Source organism: Scaptodrosophila lebanonensis, unplaced genomic scaffold (genome assembly GCF_003285725.1).
Source record: "Scaptodrosophila lebanonensis strain 11010-0011.00,11010-0021.00 unplaced genomic scaffold, SlebRS2 tig00000043-arrow-pilon, whole genome shotgun sequence".
In the NCBI taxonomy this organism is placed as follows: domain Eukaryota; kingdom Metazoa; phylum Arthropoda; class Insecta; order Diptera; family Drosophilidae; genus Scaptodrosophila; species Scaptodrosophila lebanonensis.
The window spans coordinates 8439542-8461377 of record NW_022060545.1 but is presented as its reverse complement, the minus strand read 5'-3'; the positions used below and the strand labels follow the sequence as shown (position 1 = coordinate 8461377).

Sequence of the window (21836 nt, the reverse complement as noted above, 5' to 3'; positions counted from 1 at the left end):
TGGAAAAAATTGCACGCACATTAAATTAATGCCATAATAACGACACAATTTCGAATACATAAGATTTTGTTCAAAAATACGTTTAGTTACAAATTTTAATATTATTCAAAAATTTGTAGCGCCATCTAGACACGCTAGCCAAAACCAAAATCTTTCCAAAGGCGCCACCTGTCGGAAAACTTCTGAAACTGAACTGTTTTCGTGAGGTATGGCAGCAGCGAAATAACATATGGAGATGAACGATTTCGTGCCAATTCCATAAATATTGTACAAATATTTTAATACGAAGTAGTGACTTAAATATTATACTTATATCACGTCTTAATTAAAATGTGCAGTAACACCATATACTTGCGAAACAATCACTGACACAGCACATCTCTAACTACACAGCTGTTAAGAAGAAGAAGAGAACTCAAATACTGATGTAATTTTCAAAACATCCATGCATCAATGTTTATATACGAATAAAACAGAGAAAGATAAATTGATGAATTGATAACTTTATATATGAGTAAGTATTCAATAATGTATTTTTTTCATTGCTACGTTATTCTTAATAAATTAATTTTCTTAGACATTTGAAGTTAATAGAAAATGATTAGTTTCGAATTAATTAAAGAAGATAAAGAAGTAAACCATTGTGTCGATGATACATCGATTTCAGAAAATCATCGCACAACATTGCTGCTTCGTTGTCTTTTCGCATCACTAATCGTAGTTGCCTTGTGAAATTCGACGGATTTGTTTGAAGAAGTGAAAATAAACTAGAACGAACCATTTGCAGCGCCTACGTTTTAGGCGTTCGCTTGCCTCCGTCCCCGTTCCTAGTGCTTCCTCAACAGCAGCTACAACAACGATGTCGCAGCCCATGAACAACATTAATCAAGGCGGCTACGTGCCACCAGGATTTGGAGCCGGTTACTATCCACCAAATGCTCCACCAGCCGAGGGTCCAATATCCAATGCTCCCTATCCACCAGGCCCGCCTCACCATCAACCAGGACCGCCGCCACAAAATTTTGTGAGTATACAACAAGAACAACAAAAACAATGTGAATAGGCCAGAAGAGAGGGCTTTTGCACCAAAAATGAATATGACGTCATTACATTGGCGCTTCTTTGAATGTCTATTTATATACAGATGTGTGTATGTACGTATATATATATTAATAACTTAATGTGTTTGTTGAAGCAGGTTTCGGTATTTTGCAAATGAATGATAGCCATGCAATGTGGCTTTTGTTTTGTTGTTGTTGTTTTAATTACAACTGATTAGGTGCACACGCCCATTGTTTACATATAGATAATATACATATAGATAATGTACATATGTATGTACATACATACATATGTTTTAATGAATATAAAACAGACGCAATTTGCCATTTATTTCACTGATAAAACGAGTTCCGAGTTTTTAAATACCACTTGTGGCAGGGCTGAAAAGTTTCTAAAGCCTAGTACTAGCTTTCACAAAAGGACTTTTCTTTAGCACAAATAGACAAAATATTTGTCTAACCGATAGAATTGAATTACAACAACGCTGTGCCTTCTCAAAAATGTGATGTATTATCTAAAAATGCTGGAATTACAAAGTGGAAATTTGAAAATGTCTGCTCTTCAGCCAGGACAATGATTGGTTGATTTAACCCAAGAAATATTAGCTCTGCTTTTATTGACAAATTAAATAAAACCAGTCCTTTAATGTCCAAAATCAAGAGCTTGAAAGGCATTCAATTTTGCAAGACTATATTTAAAATTTTTAACGGCTCTTGGCAATCACGAGGATTGCAAGTAATGGCGACCCACTTTCATAAAATATATTTTTTCTTTAAAAAATTACGTAAACATGGGGCTTCAGAAACCTATCCGTCAAAATGCGTTCAGCAATAAATTTGGCTTCTATCTTATTGTTCAGATAAGGGAGATTTGCAGTTATTGTATTGCCCATGACGGCCAGACTATTAATTCAATGAAAATATCCAAAAGAGATCAAATAAGTTTCCGAAGCATGTCGTGCCTACATACACATGTATATAACACATTGATAATAGCCAGTGCTTCAGTTGATTAGTGCAATTATACACGCCCGATATTTACTCGATATTACTCAATTTATACAAGTAGTACATATATGTGAATCATGCCAACACGTCAGTCAAGTACGCCCCCACAATGGTTAACAGTTGCGTTCGACGCTTTGAAGCTACAACACTTACGTTCCTCTCGAATCCGTATCTGTAGGGTTTTGTGCCAGGACAAGCACCAGCCGGTTACGCACCTGTTCCCCAAATGCCGCCCTACGGTGAGGCGCCACCCTATGGAGGTGGCCAGCCGCCATATGGGGGCCAACCATCGCCAGCACAATATTATGGCGGACCCCAACCCCCACAACAATTTGGAGGACCTCAGCATCCATACGCAGGAGTCTATCCACCAGGACCAGCCGGACCACAACAGCCTATCATCACACAGCCAGGCATGCCGCCAGCACAACCCATGCCACCAATGCAGGGAGGACCAGGCGGTAAGTTACGAGTATTACGTTGATTGTCTTATCGAACTTCAAGTCGTTGTCTCTGTTTACCGTCTGTCTTTTTGAAAAGGCGGTAGCCCAGTGTCAATGCACTGCATTGTGATAATGTCAATGTGGAGCGCCGATCTCAGCGATCGCACACGTTTGTCAATCAATTGCTTGTGCTCTGAAGCCCATTTTGCAGGGGCAGACAGCACAGTTCATAGCAGAGACGCTGACCCCAAATGAAGCCGCATGCCGATGTGCCACTCTTTTCAGGCGCCATTATTCTAAGGCGGTAAATTGCTTGGCATGATAATGAAAGGGTAACAATTAAAGGCAGGGACATTTCAGACCTTTTACACAAGACTTTAGTACATACTACAAATCTGCGATTAGGTTCCCTTTCCATTGTGTCTTGAAACGGCCCTGAATTAACACCCCGCATATTTGCATGAAGAAAACATTGGTTTGTGTGACTTCGAAAGATTTACGTCTTTTCTGGCTGGCTTATCTTTTAAAATTTACGATTATCAGAGCTTGTTTGTTGTTATTTTAGTTCTTGTTTACACACCAAACGTCGAAGTGCCGAAAGCCCACAAAACAGCCCCAGTTTCTCAGCCTCATTGGCCCTTATCAAGCTGCTGCTTTAATTGGACCAATAAAATAATACAGAAAGAGCCGTTTACGGGTAAAATGCGAGACTACGACTATGTGGCAGATTGTCAACTTGATGGGCCTCGCATTGTACCAACGCTTCAGTTGCTCTCGTCGCAGCATCGAACGTAGTTCAGTTCACAAAACGTGCGCATCAGCGTCAGTCGTCTAGAATTAATACAAATCAAAATTGAGCCCCGAGTCCGTGCCCCTGCTCGTGATGCCAACGCCAGCCGTCGTTGCAGTGCATGCTGCACCCGCTCCGTGCGTTTCAAATTACATATCCACTGTCGATCTGAGTGGGGGCGAGCAACGTGACGCAGAAAACAAGGGCGTACAGGTGTTGCGCCTCATCTGGCACACCGTGTATAGTAAATACAACTATTTCTGCACACGCTCCCAAACGCTCAGGCAACTTGTCTGTCGCGAGGCCAACAAGCCCTTGCCAAAGAAGTTGCGACGCTCCTTGCGTTTGAACAAGTCGGCAAAGCGCAAGGGCTACGAGTTCTTCCTCAGCGATGAGGATAGACGGTGAGTGGTCAAGGCTAGCATTACAGAAGACAGAGTTTCGATAGGTTATGACATGCCGTGGTCAGCATATGTATGTGTTTCCGATTTCGTCTTTTATTCTAAGGTTTTTATTCTCATATCAAATATGCTTGACTGACAAGAGAAGCAGAGTGAGAGAGAGAGGGAGGGGTGGTTAAGTTATTGTGAGATCCCTTGCTTTTGCTAGAAAATCTTCAAATAGAATGCAATTCTTTCGTCGATGCAAGATCAATACGCTTTCGACCTTTGTGGTACTACAGTCTTCTGTATATAGGATTCAAAATTGAGACAAGTTTCAAGTTTTACGAAGTTACAGAAGACGTGAAATCCCATCTTCTTCTAAATCGCCATGGCCTACTCTCGATTCTTACTTCTAATAGAGACGTGAGATTATAGGGGGAATAAGTGAAGAAGAAATTGGGAAATTATATAGTATATCAAAAGTATTTTCGAAAACCGGTCGGCAGCATAATTATTTGCAGTTCAGATTTATAAGAATAACAAGAACTGTGCGTTCCAAAGATGTAGGAAAGTTTGTGTGCAATTGATTTGCCTGTCTGACCACGGCTTTACTCTATATAATTTCGTATAATTACGTGACATGATGTTATCATGTTTACAAGCTCAAGATCTGCGCGATCATTAAGTATCAAAGATAGCCTATCTCACTTGTTTGCCTCGCATGATGAAATTACAGATTTATCTAGTAATATAAAGTTTTCTCTATACGAGCATATGAAGGTACAACATGTTCCATAAACTTTGTCATTTGTGAGGTTATTTTGCGATTAGATATGGGAATGCCTAACAAAGCGCGCTAAGTGGTCTATGCCCTGGGCACAGCCTTCAATTGAGTTTGCACTGCCACGACGTTCCTCAATTGCGGCACTGGTGTGACATTGACCAATTGACCAATTGACACACTGGCAAACAAGCTAATCGTCGAGGCTTTTGTCGCAGCTCGTTACTTAGGCAATTATGTTGATGAACGCGTTCCTTGCATTGTCCGACGCTGATTTCATGTGTTAATTGTTGATTTACTTGATCTATTTTATAGGCGATTGGATGAGTATACCAGCCGGTATTCCGAATTGTCCGCGCGGATTGGAATACCTTACGACTATAGACCAGCTTTTGGTTAAGCAAAAGGTTGAGCTGCTGGAGGCATTCACCGGTTTTGAGACAAACAACAAATTCTCCATTAAAAACGCTCTTGGCCAGAAGGTTTACCATGCCGTGGAAGACAACGATTGCTGCACCCGAAACATGTGCGGTCCCGCTCGTCCATTCGATATGAAAATTTTCGACAATTATCAACAAGAAGTCATACACATGCATCGTCCATTGGCCTGTTCGGCCTGCTGCTTCCCCTGTTGTCTGCAGTCCATGGAGGTATCAGCACCGCCTGGCAATGTCATTGGCACCATCGAACAGGAGTGGTCCATATGCTCCCCCTCATTCCGAATTAACAATCACATTGGTGATACGGTGCTGCGCATTGAAGGTCCCTTCTGCACCTTCTCGCTCTGCGGTGAAGTGGAGTTCAATGTAAGTCGCTGTCAGGTATATAATAGAGAAACAATTTGCTCATCTCATATATTTGTTTGCAGGTGGTTTCCCTCACTGGCGAAAAGGTGGGCAAAATCTCAAAGCAATGGTCCGGTTTGGCGCGTGAAATATTCACCGATGCGGACTTCTTTGGCATCACTTTTCCCCTTGATCTGGATGTGCGCATGAAGGCGGTGCTGTTAGGCGCCACTTTCTTAATTGTAAGTGTTGCCTTAAACTGTTCTTAAGAGGAGAAAAAATTTAAAAATCTCTTATTTGAAGCTGTATAGTGTTAATTTTCATCGTTTTAAGCTTTTGAGACGCCTGCGTCGCAAACTTTGGTGCTGAGGTAACGCTTTAACGCTTCTACCAGCCAGACCAAAGCTTAGTCTTATTTTGCTAACCACTTTGCATTTTCCTCTAATGAATGTAAAACAGAATTTCTAACTAATGCTGAATTTTCACATTTTTAGGACGCCATGTTCTTTGAAAAATCTGGAAATCGGGAGACCGATGGCCCGGGCATGTTGTAACCCTTGTGTGGCTGATTCTTGGATTAAATTGGCAATTTCTTCTCTTCGTCGGAACCGCACATTTGCAAGAAAACTTATAAAAATGAAAATATAACATCACTGTGAATTATCGTGTACTAGTCTCCGATGGCCAAAGCTACGAAATTTCTAGGTTTTACATTTGCCCGACTTGGTAAATCAAAATATTTCAGCTTTTCCAAAACTTACGCTGCAAGCCAGCCACTGCATTAAGAACGGTTCACACAGGCGAATAACTTTGTTAAATATGTTTGGAGCTATTGAATGAAACATATGCTTTTTATTTTTACACAAAATATTTCAATTTTAAAAGACAACCTCAAATATATGAACCAAAGTCTCTAAAATTTGCCTGCTTGAACTCAGCCCAGAAATGAAAACGTTTTTATTATATTTTGGTGTTATGTTATCAACTCAGGTCTCTCTCTCGTGGCGGGATTTATGCTTTTTGTGCAACTCTATATATAAGATTTTGATATTTTAATTTAGTTATGTTTTAACTTATTACATTATAGATTTATGTAAAATGCGAAAAGAAATCTCATAGCAACGACAATGAATGCTCCATGAATTTGTATTTTTTGCGACAGCTAATGCAAAACTAAATATGTACTCAGTACCATAACCACTTCAACTATACGCAGTGTCTTAACATATTTAAAATATAATATGTATACATGAACGTATGTATTTATTGTGAAATAAAGCGCTTATAACTTTCAAATTTATATTTTTGTTTGCCTATACAATCTAGCTTAAAACGAAAGACACACGCTTTGGGAAATGTCGAGTACCTGATTCAATATCAGATAACAAACTGTAACAAAATGGTGATGTAAATAACCCGAGTCCTTTTTAGGGTCGCATAAAAGTCCAAAATTACGACTAAAGACACATCTATTATTTTATATTATATACCACGTCCAATTATTAGTGATGCAAATACATATGTGGTATAATCAGATTTTTGAATATAAGAATCATTTTTGAGTAACCACTCATATTTTAAATATTAAACGAGTAATAGATCGACCTCAACAACACGCAGGCACAGCACAAGGGTTCATGAAAAGATTTCCAACACAAAAAACAACTGGGAATACATTAAAAAAAGAGAATAATCAAAATTGAAAACAAAATCCGCCTGGTTTAATTAAAGTTAGATAATATCAATAATGAAAACATAAAATATAACACTAAGGCTATCTACCAGTTAATTAAAAATTGACATCGTTTGTAACTGATTTAAGTAGAAAGTGCTGAAGTTTTTCTCAGTGTAGCAAAGAGTGTAGGCAAAAATAAAATGTGTCTCTATAGGAACAGTTCCATGTAGCACGTACTTATTCCTAACACTTGGACATAGCTCTCCAAGACGACTATACTCGTGGTATATTTGTCTCTATTGAATTTGGATATGCTACTAGTGACGTCATTTGATCATTTTTGTATTTCGGGCACACACACAATACGTTTCGCCCATTCGACCAGTCGCACCTTAAGCTTCCAAGCTACAACAGTTCGTCGAATAAGCGCTACATTGTGTCCAATAAGACATCGGCGGATCACGCAGTAATGTCGTTAAGTTCGTTGTGTGGTAAGTCCATAATTAGGTTTACAGAAATCATGTGACAATAAACATCACAGGTAGATTTGTTAAAAAATAGATTTATGGTAAATACCTTTCAGATCAATACGCAGATAGCGTCCATTACATGCATGCTGGTGAAAATTCTCCATCGGCGTCAATATTACAACTTTATGGTGAGGCCATAGACATATGTTGTTGCGAATTGAAGTTGATTCGGTTATTTATTCTATTCAGACCCATCAGTTGACTACGAAAACTCACATAAAGTGTTTGAAATCAGAAGAGCACCACTGTCCCGATCTTCCAGCATCAGCTTCAGTTCCAATGAGAACTTATCAACACCCTACATGGCTATCCGAACATCCGATCCTGATGAATCGCAGCAGCCGAACGCAATTCAAATTGATGAGTCCAGCATAATGGAGACCGAATCGAGAAGTAAGTTGATTCCTGAGTGGAAGACTGTAAAAAGAATGTCAGAAATAACATTACATTACCTGCACAACATTTTGTGAACTAGGGGCTATGTTGGGTTAAAACATATTGTTCAACATTATTCAGAGCTTCTGAATGCATTTTTAGAACCATATATGATTTAACACTACAAGGCTTTATTAAAAAAAACCCATGAAATATAATAATCCAGTAATATACTTTAGGAGGCAAAAGGGGAACCGGTTTCTCTTCACAATTTAATGAAATCAATCCTCAATATATATAATTATGAATATATAATGACAAGTATTTCAATTTTAACCATTAGGTATATACTAATATTATATACATTTCTTTTTTTTCCAGAATCGTGGTCACAGGCGGCTCGACAACGAGCACACACTCTGATGCTAATGAACACTTCTTATTGTTGCGTTTGCAGTATCGCGATGTGTTATATGGTATTTTTTTTATTATCTTTCATATTCTTTATGATAAGAAATACCTTTAATAAAAACTAAATTAATTGGACAACTACACTATTACAATATGTATATCCAATATACACATTTATTATAAAACGCTCTGCAGAAGGGTTACAATCCACGTTGTTGTAAGTATAAAAGATTAAAGTGCGAATTTATGCGAGAGCTCTGATAAATTTGAATTTGTTTATTGACTTCACATTTCTATTTTAGCTCAGGGATAGATACATGTAAAACCTATGCAAGTTTTCAATTTATTTTTAAAAGACTGTCGCTTAGATTTTTCGTTTATTTCATTTATATTGGTCCAACACATTCTTAAGAATAAAGTTATCCCTTAGAGCTTCAAAATGAACGATTTGTATACTTTACGAGTATGTATGTATGTATGTATATCAAAATATAGTGCTGACTTCTACAGAAGTAAAGCACTTGCTGGTCCTTAAAGCGCAGTTGAATTCTGATATAATGCCGACAAATGACAGCATCAGCAAAAGGTCTGAACTGTGTTTACATTACAGTAGAAGCCCCAAATTAACCCACTGATGGCGTTTTTAAGAGAGCAATATTTTTATAGAACTCAAAGGAGTCAAAGAATTTTTTTTATTTTATTTCAAAATCAGCAATTCCGCATACCACTCTAAGGTCTTTTCTGTGTAAATCGATTGTGGGATCAAAAATTTAATGACTAATAAAATGATTGTTCTATGACAGGCAACGAAAAAGAGCGTGTTGGCGGTGCAGAGTAATGTAGAATAGGACCAAGTGCTTTTGCTTTATCTTAATAAATTATTTCTTTAATTTATTTTGATTATGGCAGTAATTATTATTTATTTATTTCACTGCACTAAATGGCTATTGAGCTGTCTTTATATCATTAAATCTTTAAAGAAACACATAATATAATAAAAATCTAACTTCGTCATGATATAAGGGGATGGGTGATTTTTTGCACAATATCGAAGATCAATACTCGGAGGGTTAAGAACATCTCCGTCAGTGAAGCACGCTCTTGTACTTGGATGGACGCACAGTCTGCTTTGAATCGCCAACCGTAGAAGCTGCATTCTTCAGTTCTACATTTGTGTCACTCAATTCTGGGTTATAATAAATAGTAGTGAGTGAGCATTCCAATGTCGCAATTTTCAGCGTTCGGAACGCCCTATTCGCCAGGATCTCCACAGCTGGTGATTGGTTTGCAGCCTGGAGCCGGACATGGTGAGTGGTTTTCAATTGTTAGAATTGTTGAGAAAAAAAAAACAAATAATAGTTGCAAGATTTGGACAAGTAGTGGGTTTTTGTAAGGCCCGCCAAACTCTTGTATACCCATCACATGTCCCCTCCCGAGCAGTCTTAAAACTAAATAAATTTGTATTCCAGATGGCAGCTATTTAATATAGTATGTCGATTTAGATAAAACTATAGAATATTGGCGATCATATGGTTATAGAAATGGAGATTTTATTAAAAGTGATTATTGCACATATTTATCCTATTGCAGAGATATTACTCTTTATGACACTATAATGCGTTTGTAATCAAGTGTTTAAAATTTAAATATAATATGGGATCTGCTTCGCCCTTTCAGTCTTCGGGTTCAGCGCATAGAGGGGAAATTGAAGCTTAGAGTGCGGTATGCCTTGAGAACTCCATTTTCAGAGGCATCGAATGGCAGCATCAGCAAAAGCCCTCATATGTTTATATTAAGAAAATGCTGAGTTAGCCTCTAAAGCGCCTTACGGTATGTTCCTGGTGCACTCAGTTTCAATTTCACTTCCATTGGCACGTAATTGAGTCGACTCGATCACTAATTTTAATTGATTCGGCTTACATTTCTGAGCACAAATAAATATTACCATTATGTTACGAATTCCAGGATCGCAGCCTGTGCTTGCGGCTCAGCCTGGAATAGTCATGTGCGTGAGCAGTGGAGTGGTCCCAGGTGGCATGATGCCCAGACCAGCCGATGTTCCCAATTGCCCGCCCGGCTTGGAATATTTGTCGTCTGTCAACCAACTGTTGATTAAGCAGAATGTGGAACTGTTGGAGGCATTTACAGGATCTGAGACTAACAACAAATACGCAATTAAGAATGTCCTTGGCCAAGACGTGTATATGGCATTTGAGGACACCGCGTGCTGCACACGCATGTGTTGGGGCCTTGCACGTCCATTTGATATCAAAATTGTTGACAATTTTCAGCGAGAGGTCATTCACTTGTCTCGAGCATTGGCCTGTAAGAGTTGCTTCCCTTGTTGCCTTGAAAGCGTGGAGGTGACCGCACCGCCTGGAACCAAAATCGGTTCAATCGAGCAGGAGTGGACCCTGTGCTCGCATTCATTTAAAGTCAAGGATCATCTTGGAGATACCGTGCTCCGTATTGAGGGACCATTTTGTACCATGTCCATTTGCGGAAATGTTGACTTTGACGTGAGTTAAATAGACGCCAGCTTTCAAGGACCTTTTATGAATTGATATTTTTTGTACCCACAGATCGTTTCACTCGCAGGCAATAAAGTGGGAAAAATATCAAAGCAATGGTCTGGCTTGGCCCGTGAGTTGTTTACTGATGCGGACTTCTTTGGCATTACTTTTCCCTTGGACTTGGATGCACGGATTAAGGCTGTGCTACTTGGAGCTACATTCCTTATTGTGAGATATATTTATAAAATTTCAAATTCAAAAGTTAATGTCTACCTTTGATTATCTTTTTTAGGACTTTATGTTCTTTGAAAATAATAATAATGCCAATTGTTGATGTGGCACCGCTCTGCTAGCAATACTCGTCGTAGGCTAACAACATCTGCTAGAAACATCTGCTAGCAACATCTGCTAGCAGAGCGCTGCTGGCGTCAGCATCCTCTCTCCCACGCACGTTAGTTAGGTCTATACGAATGTAATTAGGTGAAGTCAGTACATGATTGCCAATGAATATAAGTACACGTACAAGATCACGTACCACTAAAAACTGAAGTGTCGCCATTATTTCCTCGTTTTTGGGATTTTGGATATTCATCCCCATCGCCCCACGGTAACACCAATGATTATAGTGCCCCTTTGCTTTGATTGTCTAGTAAATGCTAGAAGTGATTTTTGGGCGCTCCTCAAAAAGCGTTTCTAGTTTTATTCATTTTAATATTTTTATGTATCTTAAAGATTGATTCTAAGCTTCGTGGAATAAAGTCGTTTTCTTACACACATAAAAATACGCGTAACTTTAAATCTTTGCACGAGTGCACATACATATATGGTATATACATGATCTGCTGCAAAAAACGGGAAAGAAAACGCATTCACGGACTACCACCACAGCATCTTTGATCGGAAAAAAAATGTTTTCCAAATAGTTTTTTCAAATGATTCTCGGGCAATATGGCCACCAACTGTCAAATATGTTCGCACGAACAGCAGCCATATAGAAACATTTATATTCTATGCGAGCAAAACGTCGAGCACTCGAATTCACAATTGTTTTCACTTACATTTCTGAGGAGAAATAAAAGTAATTTCTGTTATGGCACAAATTCCAGAATACGGTGCATCCTATCCACCAGGATCGCAGTCTGTGGTTACGGCTCAGCCTGGAATGGTAATAGGCGCGAGCAGTGGAATGGTACCAGGTGGCATGATGCCCAGGCCAGACGATGTTCCCAATTGCCCGCCCGGCTTGGAATATTTGGCACCTCTCAAGCAGCTTTTTATTAAGCAGCATGTGGAGATGTTCGAGGTAATTACCGGATTTGAGACTAACAACAAATACACAATTAAGAATGACATTGGCCAAAGCGTGTATACGGCATTGGAGGAGAGCGACGCCTGCATGCGCAGGTTCTGTGGCTCTTCACGTGCATTTGAAATGAAAATTGTTAACAGCTATGAGAAAGAGGTCATTCACTTGTCCCGCCCCCTGGCCTGTCAGAATTGGTGCTGCCCCTGTTGTCTTCAAACCTTGGAGGTGAGTGCACCGCCTGGAACCAAAATCGGTTCAATCGTGCAGGAATGGTCAGTGCGCTCACGTACATTTAAGGTCAATAATCATCTTGGAGATACCGTGTTGCGTATCAAGGGGCCATTTTGTCTCATTTGCGGATCTGAGGATTTTAATGTAAGTTAAAGAGATGTCAGCTTTCAAGGACCCATTTATGAATTGATATTTTTATAGCCTGTACCCAAAGGGTGAAAGGCTATACTAGTTTTGTGCGCATGTATGTAACACACAGAAGGAGGCGTGGCAGACCCCACAAAGTATATATATTATTGATCAGGATGACAAGACGAGTCGTCTGTCTGTCCGTCTGTCTGTATGAGCGCAAGGATCTCAGGAAGTACAAGAGCTAGAATAACCAAACTTGGTATCGATGATATAGGTTCCCCTAAGTCCTAGGCAGGTCAAGTTTATTTTTATAGCCTGTACCCAAAGGGTGAAAGGCTATACTAGATTTGTGCGCATGTATGTAACACACAGAAGGAGGCGTGGCAGACCCCACAAAGTATATATATTCTTGATCAGGATGAGAAGACGAGTCGATATAGCCATGTCCGTCTGTCTGTCCGTCTGTCTGTATGAGCGCAAGGCTCTCAGTATGTACAAGAGCTAGGATAACCAAAATTGGTATCAAGGTTCCTATAAGCCCTAGCCAGATCGAGTTTGTTTATTTTTTCTGATACCCCCCTCTCCCCCGCAATTCGTGTTTTTTCTTATAACTTCCGTAATTGGAATTTTGAAATTAATTTTGGTAGGTACATCTAGCTAGTACTAAAGTGTCCGCGTGTCAAGTTTCATCATGATAGGTCAATTCTGAAGAAAGTTATAGCCATAAATAAAATCGCTGCTCATGCGCTGCCTGCAGCTCTGCTGACAGCGCTGCCCGCAGCTGTTGTTGTTGTTGCTGCTTTGGTTCAACTTTGTGCTACATACATCCACGCATATAAATACACATAGACACGTTATGTAAATGTAAAACTGTACATAAACATGTCTTCTATGCATGTATTAAATAAATTTCCTTAATTAACTTAATAAATTAATTAAATTTATTTAATAATTAAATTTTTTTTAATATATATATTTTTTTTAATTTTTCTTTTTTGTGGAGAGTACAGGCTATTTTACTGTCGGGCTTGCTCGACTGTAGCGTTCTCTTGTTAACACCTACAGATCATTTCACGCTCGGACAAGAAAGTGGGAAAAATATCAAAGCAATGGTCTGGCTTGGCCCGTGAGTTGTTTACTGATGCGGACTTCTTTGGCATTACTTTTCCCTTAAAATTGGATCCACGGATTAAGGCTGTCCTACTTGGAGCTACATTCCTTATTGTGAGATATATTTTTTAAATTTAAAATTCAGTAGGTAATGTCTACTTTTCATTATTTTTTTAGGACTTTATGTACTTTGAGAATTAATAAAGAACTACAATGGTTTCGAAATTTTAAATGCTGTGCTTTTAAAAACTCATATTTTCTTTATCAATTTTATTAAGTAATTACATACAATAAAAAATAATAATTTACCCAAGTTTTTATGAATAGATAAAGTTTGAAGTCGTAAATGAATGGATGGTTTGAGTTGCATTGGATGCCAAGTATTATATGTACATGATTCACATTTTTTAATCTCTATAAAGTTTTTAATAGAAAATATTATTTTTTTGAAATTATTTTGTGTGTTTCTTCCTGTGGTTTTTATTTATGGCTATTTTTGGTTATGCTAGAGGACAGCTATTTCGTTTCGGTTACCGTTACCCTGGTAATAATGGGGATCTCCAGTCGAATTCGGGCGCATATTTACTATCTTTGATGGGTGTAATGTCCATTTCTTATCTTTTCATATTTAATACTAATGTAGCATATTCCAATCCTCACTTCTATAAATTGATTTATTCATTTCCACATAGGTAAAAAATCCCATAATCGTATATCCAGTTTAATAAAAGTATGTTGGATAACGTACCCATCGCAGTATTATTTTACCAATAAGGAGTTTGTATGATAGATCGGGAGTTTCACACTGGAGCATAGCCAAGTGATGCTTTTTTTTACGGGTGCATATATGTACAATTCATTTTTAATGATAAATATAAATTGCTTCTCGTATTTTATTCGGGGTGGATTTGGGCTCATATCATTAATACCCATGCCTCTGTTACCAGACCCTGCCAACATCTTACAGCCCAAGCCCTTAGGACGAGGGGGAATTCATGTCTCAGAAAGCGGAGGTGAGCCGTAAATGGGACTCTAAAAAGTGAATTAATTCTTGGAAAGCTCAAGATGACTATTTATCTACTTGTAGCCGGAGGCAGTCAATTGGAAGCTACAACGGGACTCAACGCCCTTGCTTCAGGCTCAGGCTTCAGTCAAAAAACTTTTCATTACGCAAGAATTGCGTCCTTTGCAACAAGATGAACGGAATGCTAGACTCGGGCTCAACTCTTGAATAGTTGGGTACACCAACATGTTTTTCAAAATATTTTTTGAAAAACTAATTTAACTGATTAATTGAATTAATAAAATGAAAAATACATATAATCTGCATAGCGTCGTACGGTTTCAATAGAATAAATTTTACCTCAATATTGAGTCTATGGCATCCGGCATATAAGAACCAGGCGTCGCTGGGAGCCGACCTTGTGGGTCAACCAGGTGCGATCTCAGTTGGAGAACTGTATCGGAATTGTATCTCTGTGTGGAGTATGTTTGCAGTACAGAGTTGAGCAGCTGCTGCCAGAGCTTGTTCAGAGATTACATTAATTGCGTTGAACCTTGACACTAAAATGTACAGGAGTTTTGGATTATCGTGGAGATAATCTGCTTGAAATGTTTCTAGTGGATGGCCAGCAACAGAAACACCAGAAATGAATTTAAACATTTCTTGTTGAAATTGTTATGTTTACGTTTGGTATTAGGGATGTAAGAAACGTCGATGCACGACGAGGTTTCGATGTTGCTCGATTTTATTTGCTTGCTATCGCCGAACTATCGATGTTTGCCCAAACATATAGTATTTTTCATGTTTTGTTTCGGCAGCATTAGCCCACTAAAAATTTTCGGGGAGTAAATACGAAATAATGGATGCGAAAAAAACAGCAACAAATCGACAACATGCTTTATTGTGCAAATGTTATTTTTTATATGCAAGATAAAAAGCTTCCGTTATTCACGAACAAAACGCCGGACACTAAAATTTATCACGAACATCTCCCCTAATAATTATAATTTAAAAGTTAGGGTCAAGATCACTTTACTTATTAGTTTATAATATTACTATAAAAGAATATTTTAATTCATACAATCATTGTTGATTGACTGATATGAACTTGAAAACATTTTTGAAAACGTCGATGTTCTTTAAATATATCGACCACACATCGATTTTTTGTAAACAACAATCGATGGACTTCGATATTAATGTTTTCGCGCCGGCCTTCATCCCTAAGACGTGCTACTAATCATAAACATATCAATAGAATTGCGTAATTATACGGGTATCTTCAAGTTATATGAGTCGTGACCTCCTCTGAGGAAAGCTTATTGGAGCTAAGCACCGCAGTCAATAACAATTATTTGCGAATTCGCTAGCCTCTGAAGCGTCGCGCCGTTTATTTTTGGTATACACAGTTATAGTTTTACTTTCATTAGCGCCTAATTGAGTCGAGGCTCAATTATAAATTTAAATTGTTTCTGCTTGCCTTGGTGAAGAGAAATTAACGATTATGTCACAATTTCCAGCAAATGGCGACTCCAATCCATCAAAACCACAGCCTGTGGTTGTGGCTCAGCCATCGGCACCAGGTGAAAGAAAAATGAATTTAAATCGAAACAAACTAATACCGATTATACTTTTCAGTTGGCACGAATTCCGGACCAGCAGGTATTCCCCAGTGCCCTCTTGGTTTGGAATACTTGTCGGCTGTCGATCAACTGTTGATTAAGCAGAAAGGGGAGCTGTTCGAGGATCTCTCAGGTATTGAGACTAACAACAAATACGCTATTAAGAATATCCTTGGCCAAGGCGTGTATATGGCATTTGGGGACACCGACGGCTGTGCACGTCTGTGTTACGGCTCTGAGCGTCCATTTGAAATAAGAATTGTTGACACTTCAAAGCAAGAAGTCATTCACTTGTCCCGACCCTCAGCCTGTGGCCCTTGTTGTGTTGAAAACTTGGAGGTGACCGCACCACCTGGTAACATAGTCGGTTCCATCGAGCAGGAACTGACATTGTTGTCGCCTTCATTTAAGGTCAAGGATCATCTGGGAGATACCGTGATGCGTATTGAGGGACCTTTCTCTACTACGTCTTTTTTTGGTGATGTGGATTTTGACGTAAGTTAAATAAATGTCAGCTTTCATGGGCTATTCATTATTTGTGTGTTGGCAGATCGTTACACTCTCGGGCACTAAAGTCGGAAAAATTTCAAAGCAATGGTCTGGCTTGGCCCGTGAGTTGTTTACTGATGCGGACTTCTTTGGCATTACTTTTCCCTTGGATTTGGATGCACGGACTAAGGCTGTGCTACTTGGAGCTACATTTCTAATTGTGAGCTATTTTACATTTAATTTTAAATTTAAAAGCTAATGTCCACCTTTAATATGTTTTTTAGGACTTTATGTTCTTTGAGAGCTAGAAGATCTAAAAAGCCCCTTACTCATGAACAACCACGGAGGTTTATAATAAGTAAAACTCTCCAACTAAAATAGAAAGCCATATGCATTTAAATATATGTATATTGGATCGAAGCAAGGTGTCAAAATAAGCATTATGTATATCGAGCTTATTAGCTGTTGATTCTTAAATTGTTTTATATTTTTTATATCCTGCACTTATAGTGCAATAAAGTATGCAATCCGATTGTATGTATGAAAGCGAATGGGAAATATTAATTAACAATCTATTTATTCACAATCTTCCAGTTTGTGTGTTTCTCGACTTAGACCCATTTTCCTTATCTTTATCTGGCAAGAAAAGCAGGAGAAAACCGATGCCGAGCAAAACAGGACTTTGTCTCGAAAAAATTGGACTGCTTGGCTCAATGTTCCTCGCGTTATGGAACGAATTGAATATTTGTCCATGCTCCAAAAGGTGGAATCGATGACCAAGTTTTAAAAAGCGTAAACATTTTTTTGTAGTGATACATTTTATTTCCAAATATATCACCCATGACTATAGAGAAAAAAATTGTTTAGTTTTACGAGGCGTTTTTGCTCGCTTTTTTAAATAGTACTGAACCTGGAGCATGAATCGGATCCACAATGTGGCTGGTATCGTTGTGGATTGTGTCTGTGCTTATGCAGAGACTCACACCAAGTGCCACAAGCAGTTTTTTGCGAATAAGCAGTTTTTCAAAACGTTTTAAAGTTTAGAAAAATGCGACAATTTATTAAATTGTTGAAAGTGTATTTGTGTATTTGGAGTAAAAGTTACATAACAATAGCAAGTTATATAGCAACATTTCAATTTAAAATACGAGCATCATCTGCAACCATTAGGTTGGATGCATGCCCCCTCAAAAATAAGCTTATTAGTTGTAGCTTTCTCCATTCGTCAGTTCCACTGAATCCAACAAAAAACTGTGACGAATCTCGTCAAAGTTTTAATTGAAAACATACTATACATATGTTTTAACAGACAGTTTGCTTCCGATAATCTGGATATAATTCTCCCCTTACTCTTTCAATACCCTCTTAAAGCAATGCGGTTTTCAAAGGTCAGTAAACTGAGTTCGCATTTTGCTTCTCCGTGTTTTGTTCCATGCATTCTGATCTTGTTTCTGCTTTCGCTTTTCGGGACCGGCCTGTTGGCGAATTAACGCATGAGTTGACTTCGCGTGTTGATACTAAAGGCGTGAAACAAGTTTGGAAATATAAGTAGTATATACTACATAAATAAAACCAGCGACGCTACGCCTTTGGTCAGTAGGGAGAGTTGGCGCATTTAGTGATGTTCGAGGTTCAAAAGATGCAGCAGCAGTTGTTTGTTCTGCTCCTGCTGTTGCCCTTAAGGCAAGTGCTCTCCAAGGATGTACAGGAGTGCCAGCTCCTGCAGCACAGTAATTACATATGCCGTGAAATTGAGAGCTTTAAACAGCTGAACGAGCGCGTACAAAGCAATTGGCAGAGTGTGCGTATTGTAAACGAGCATAGGGGTATTGAGAATGACGGTAAATACTACTAAATGCAGTTAGTTTAGTTGCAGGAGGTGTTAATAGGCCCGACATTCTATCCTAGCAACAACACCATTGCCCAAGTTGGCCGAGCTGCGCAGTTTGGATCTGTCGGACTCAAAGGGCTTGACTTTGTCCGAAAATGGTTTCAGGGACTTTGAGGCCCTGGAGCAACTGAATATCACGTACTGCCAGCTGGACAAACTGCAAGCGAAGCACTTGCAGGGCATCGTCCAGCTGCGCAATCTGGATGCCAGCTTCAACGACATACAAGAGATTTCAAGAAACGCCATGGAACAGCTGCCAAACTTGGTTTATGCGAATCTGTCGAACAACTTAATCGCTTCTGTGGAGTTGCACGCTTTCAAGGACTTGAAGCACTTGCAGTTTCTGGATATGACCACCAATGAGCAAGGAAATGTGACCATTGGTGACTGCCCGAGCTTGCTGTACCTGTCCATAAGCAACAACAATGTTAGAGATGTGAGTGAAGAAGCTTCAATCGATGATACATACAAGTAATCCCACATATCCACAATTTTCTTTTTAATATTCCACGTCGCCACAAATTTAAATGAGTTTAGTTCGAATGCTCTCCATAGTGAAATTATTTAAATAGAGTTATTTTCAACCACTTTTTAGGGTATGCAGATTCAGGACCAAACCATAGCCGTTTTCCCCCTTCTTAATTGAAATTGGAAATTTCTTGAAATTGATTGCAGAGCTTACATATGCCTATTACTTAAAGATTAATAATCTAATCAAATCGTCTAAACGCTTTTCAAGATTTTTTAAAACATTACGTAGTCAGAACTTATAAAACACATTTAATATTCTCATGATTTTGAACGCTTCTTTGAAAAGAAATTAAAAACAAATTCAACGCTAAGGTCCTTGTAAGACCCAGAAGTTAATAGATTTTTCTAAAAAAAGGTGAGTTTCAACGAGTGCAAATGTGGCTATAAAATTATCATTTGTAATAAGCTTGGTATGCGCATTTGAAGTCTACATAAAACTCTTTCTTTTGCCTTTTAAATAAGTTACACAAGTCCCTGTTTGTCGGCTTGTAATACTTAGGCTCTCACGTTGACAGTTTTCAGTTATGTTTCGTTTAACTTTAATTGCTTTTCCTGCTCGTATCGCCCATAGTTCGCTTGGTGCCATCTGCGAGGGCTTCCCAAGCTCCGGGAACTGCATCTGCACAGTAACTGGCTGGAGGTGTTGGACACTGCCCTATTTGAGACTCTGCCCGAGCTGCGTGTCCTCAATGTGTCAAATAACAATATTTATGCAGTAAGTCCGGAACTTTTTACGGGCGCCAGTGGGGAGCAAGGAGCGCCTTTGCTGCTGCTGGACTACAGCTCGAATAATGTGAGAGTGCTGCCAGATTTGGTTTTCAGCCGACTGAATAGACTGGAGACGCTCAATCTGTGGAGCAATCAGTTGAGCGAGATTGGCAGCAAAGCGTTTGTGGGATTGAAGGCACTACGTTCACTCCGGTTGCAGGGCAACAAAATTTCCAGATTGCCCGATAATGTGTTTGCCAACTTAAATAACCTGGAGCGTCTGGACCTGAGCCGAAATACAATCAGGGAGATTGGGTCCATGGTCTTTGGTGAAACGCTATTTCGCAGGCTGACACAATTGGATCTGAGCGTCAACAGCATTGAGGTGCTGCATCCACTGGCCTTTGCATCGCTGCCCTTCCTGCAGTCCCTCAAGCTGAAGAGCAATAAGCTGACCCATCTGGACGTTCGCATGTTCGCCCCATTACGTCGGCTGCAGGTTCTCACACTGAGCGAGAATTGGCTGCCGGAAATCGAGTCCGATGTCCTGACACTGTTTGAACAGTTGCTCTCGTTGGAGATCAACAACAATCGATTGACATTTCTGCCCGCACTGAATGCAACTCTGTCGCAATTGCGTCGCATTAGCGTCGAAGGCAATCCCTGGCAATGCGCCTGTCTCGACGAGCTTACTTCCTGGCTTGACACCCGCAAGGTGGCCTACGCCAACGCCCCTAATGCCTACTTCAGTGGCCAGAAGCCGCTCTGTGTGGTGACGCCTGTGGCACATTGTATCAGGGACTTGGTAGCAGTTCGCGCCCACAGCATCATCGAGAGCTACGACAAGATATGAGCGATTGGAGTACCCACTAATAAATCAATAAGCCTAAACGACAACGGAGTTGGGAATGCAAGTTTGGACTGGGCCTGGGTTTGGGGCTGGGGCTGGGGCTGTGTTGGTGGAGTGTCTGTGTTCGGTTCGTAAATCACAGACAATTGAATGACCATGAGCGCAAAAGTTTTGCCTGCCAAAGTATTTGGCCAACTGTCGTTAAACAATAAAACTGGAAACGGCCGTTGCTCACGAACGCTGGTGAGGCGCACACAGGCACCCAGATTCTCAAATACTTAACACCACTTAAGCGGAGCAAGTTGGACGACAATGATGGCAAGGACGAGCAAAGCAATGCTGGCTCACATCAACGTGAACATTCTTGTCGCTGTCGCTGCTGCTGTTGCTGTTGTTCTTGTTCTTGTTTTTGCTTTTGTTTTTGCTTTTGTTTTTGCTTTTGTTTTGGTGGCGTTCAAATTAATTTAGCGTAAGAATTTTTATTAAAATTTCGATTTGTTTTGAGGCCAAAGTTTTGTGCATTGTGCTTGCAATTGCATTGCGCTGCTGACTTAATGAATTGGCAAATGAATGAATGAGTAAATGAAGGAATTGGTGAGGTATCTGGCATCTGGCAAGTGGCATGTGGCAGGCGACAGCCGACTAAAGTTAACTGAATAGTGTCGCTGGCGAGCTATTCAGGTTGATGAATATTTAAAGATTCTATACAAGAAAATGTATTTGCTCAATTCTTTTTGATCGGCATTTAAGCCGAGAATTTAGAGAGTTTGAGTGTCCGGATCCCAACCATTACCAATACCATTTTCTACCTGCCTAATTAACTCCGGCTTTCAACAACATTCAGACCAAAATATAAGTATGTCTGTGGATTAAAATGCATAAAGGTCAGTGCATTAATTCTAAAGCGGCTTGTTAGGGTTAAAGTGCCTGCCAAAGTTGATGAGGGTCGAAATCCGTGTTTGGCAAAATAGAGGAAACTAGATTAAAATAAACACTTTTGTAAGCTGCATCGCAAATTAAATAGTCCTTAGCCATAAATCTAAATCAAAGAAAAAATAGTTGGACAGTCTTCTTTGTTTCATTGCAATAGCTAAAGTAATGTTTGGGATATTCGTATATACGATTAAAAGTAATTTCAAAGCTTCCCTAATGATCTAATAACAACTTTTTCCGAATTTTAAACTATTCTGTTAGCTTTTTATAAAGAT

The 21836-nt window shown here is 39.3% G+C and overlaps 6 protein-coding genes across 8 annotated transcripts; all 6 read left to right on the top strand.

Annotated features, from left to right (window-relative positions):
- The first annotated feature begins 700 nt into the window (after positions 1-700).
- LOC115622149 (phospholipid scramblase 1-like) lies at positions 701-6551 on the top strand. Of its 3 annotated transcripts, XM_030516015.1 has the most exons (5): positions 701-1024; positions 2248-2530; positions 4782-5272; positions 5335-5493; positions 5746-6551. In XM_030516015.1, the coding sequence occupies exons 1-5, from the start codon at positions 860-862 to the stop codon at positions 5803-5805; spliced, it is 1158 nt and encodes a 385-aa protein (XP_030371875.1). In that variant the 5' UTR covers positions 701-859; the 3' UTR covers positions 5806-6551. The 3 variants fall into 3 exon arrangements, with proteins under 3 accessions (XP_030371875.1, XP_030371878.1, XP_030371876.1); XM_030516018.1 differs by lacking the exons at positions 701-1024; positions 2248-2530 and adding an exon at positions 3361-3706 and having other exon boundaries at positions 4795-5272; XM_030516016.1 differs by lacking the exons at positions 701-1024; positions 2248-2530 and adding an exon at positions 3567-3706.
- Positions 6552-7395: 844 nt separating this feature from the next.
- Positions 7396-9090, top strand: LOC115622389. Its single transcript, XM_030516313.1, has 5 exons — positions 7396-7417; positions 7510-7584; positions 7646-7849; positions 8213-8307; positions 9046-9090. Exons 1-5 carry the CDS (start codon positions 7396-7398, stop codon positions 9088-9090), a joined length of 441 nt encoding a protein of 146 aa, XP_030372173.1.
- A 320-nt stretch (positions 9091-9410) lies between these two features.
- Positions 9411-11630, top strand: LOC115622978 (phospholipid scramblase 1-like). Its single transcript, XM_030517129.1, has 4 exons — positions 9411-9549; positions 10208-10761; positions 10825-10983; positions 11048-11630. The coding sequence occupies exons 1-4, from the start codon at positions 9465-9467 to the stop codon at positions 11087-11089; spliced, it is 840 nt and encodes a 279-aa protein (XP_030372989.1). The 5' UTR covers positions 9411-9464; the 3' UTR covers positions 11090-11630.
- Positions 11631-11926: 296 nt separating this feature from the next.
- LOC115623119 (phospholipid scramblase 1-like) lies at positions 11927-13766 on the top strand. The gene is made up of 2 exons (XM_030517327.1): positions 11927-12436; positions 13490-13766. Exons 1-2 carry the CDS (start codon positions 11942-11944, stop codon positions 13664-13666), a joined length of 672 nt encoding a protein of 223 aa, XP_030373187.1. The 5' UTR covers positions 11927-11941; the 3' UTR covers positions 13667-13766.
- Positions 13767-16041: 2275 nt separating this feature from the next.
- LOC115622388 (phospholipid scramblase 2-like) lies at positions 16042-17080 on the top strand. Its single transcript, XM_030516312.1, has 4 exons — positions 16042-16120; positions 16176-16654; positions 16710-16868; positions 16933-17080. Exons 1-4 carry the CDS (start codon positions 16042-16044, stop codon positions 16954-16956), a joined length of 741 nt encoding a protein of 246 aa, XP_030372172.1. The 3' UTR covers positions 16957-17080.
- Positions 17081-18269: 1189 nt separating this feature from the next.
- LOC115622387 (protein artichoke) lies at positions 18270-20631 on the top strand. The gene is made up of 3 exons (XM_030516311.1): positions 18270-18489; positions 18557-18975; positions 19642-20631. The coding sequence occupies exons 1-3, from the start codon at positions 18270-18272 to the stop codon at positions 20629-20631; spliced, it is 1629 nt and encodes a 542-aa protein (XP_030372171.1).
- Positions 20632-21836: the final 1205 nt, after the last annotated feature.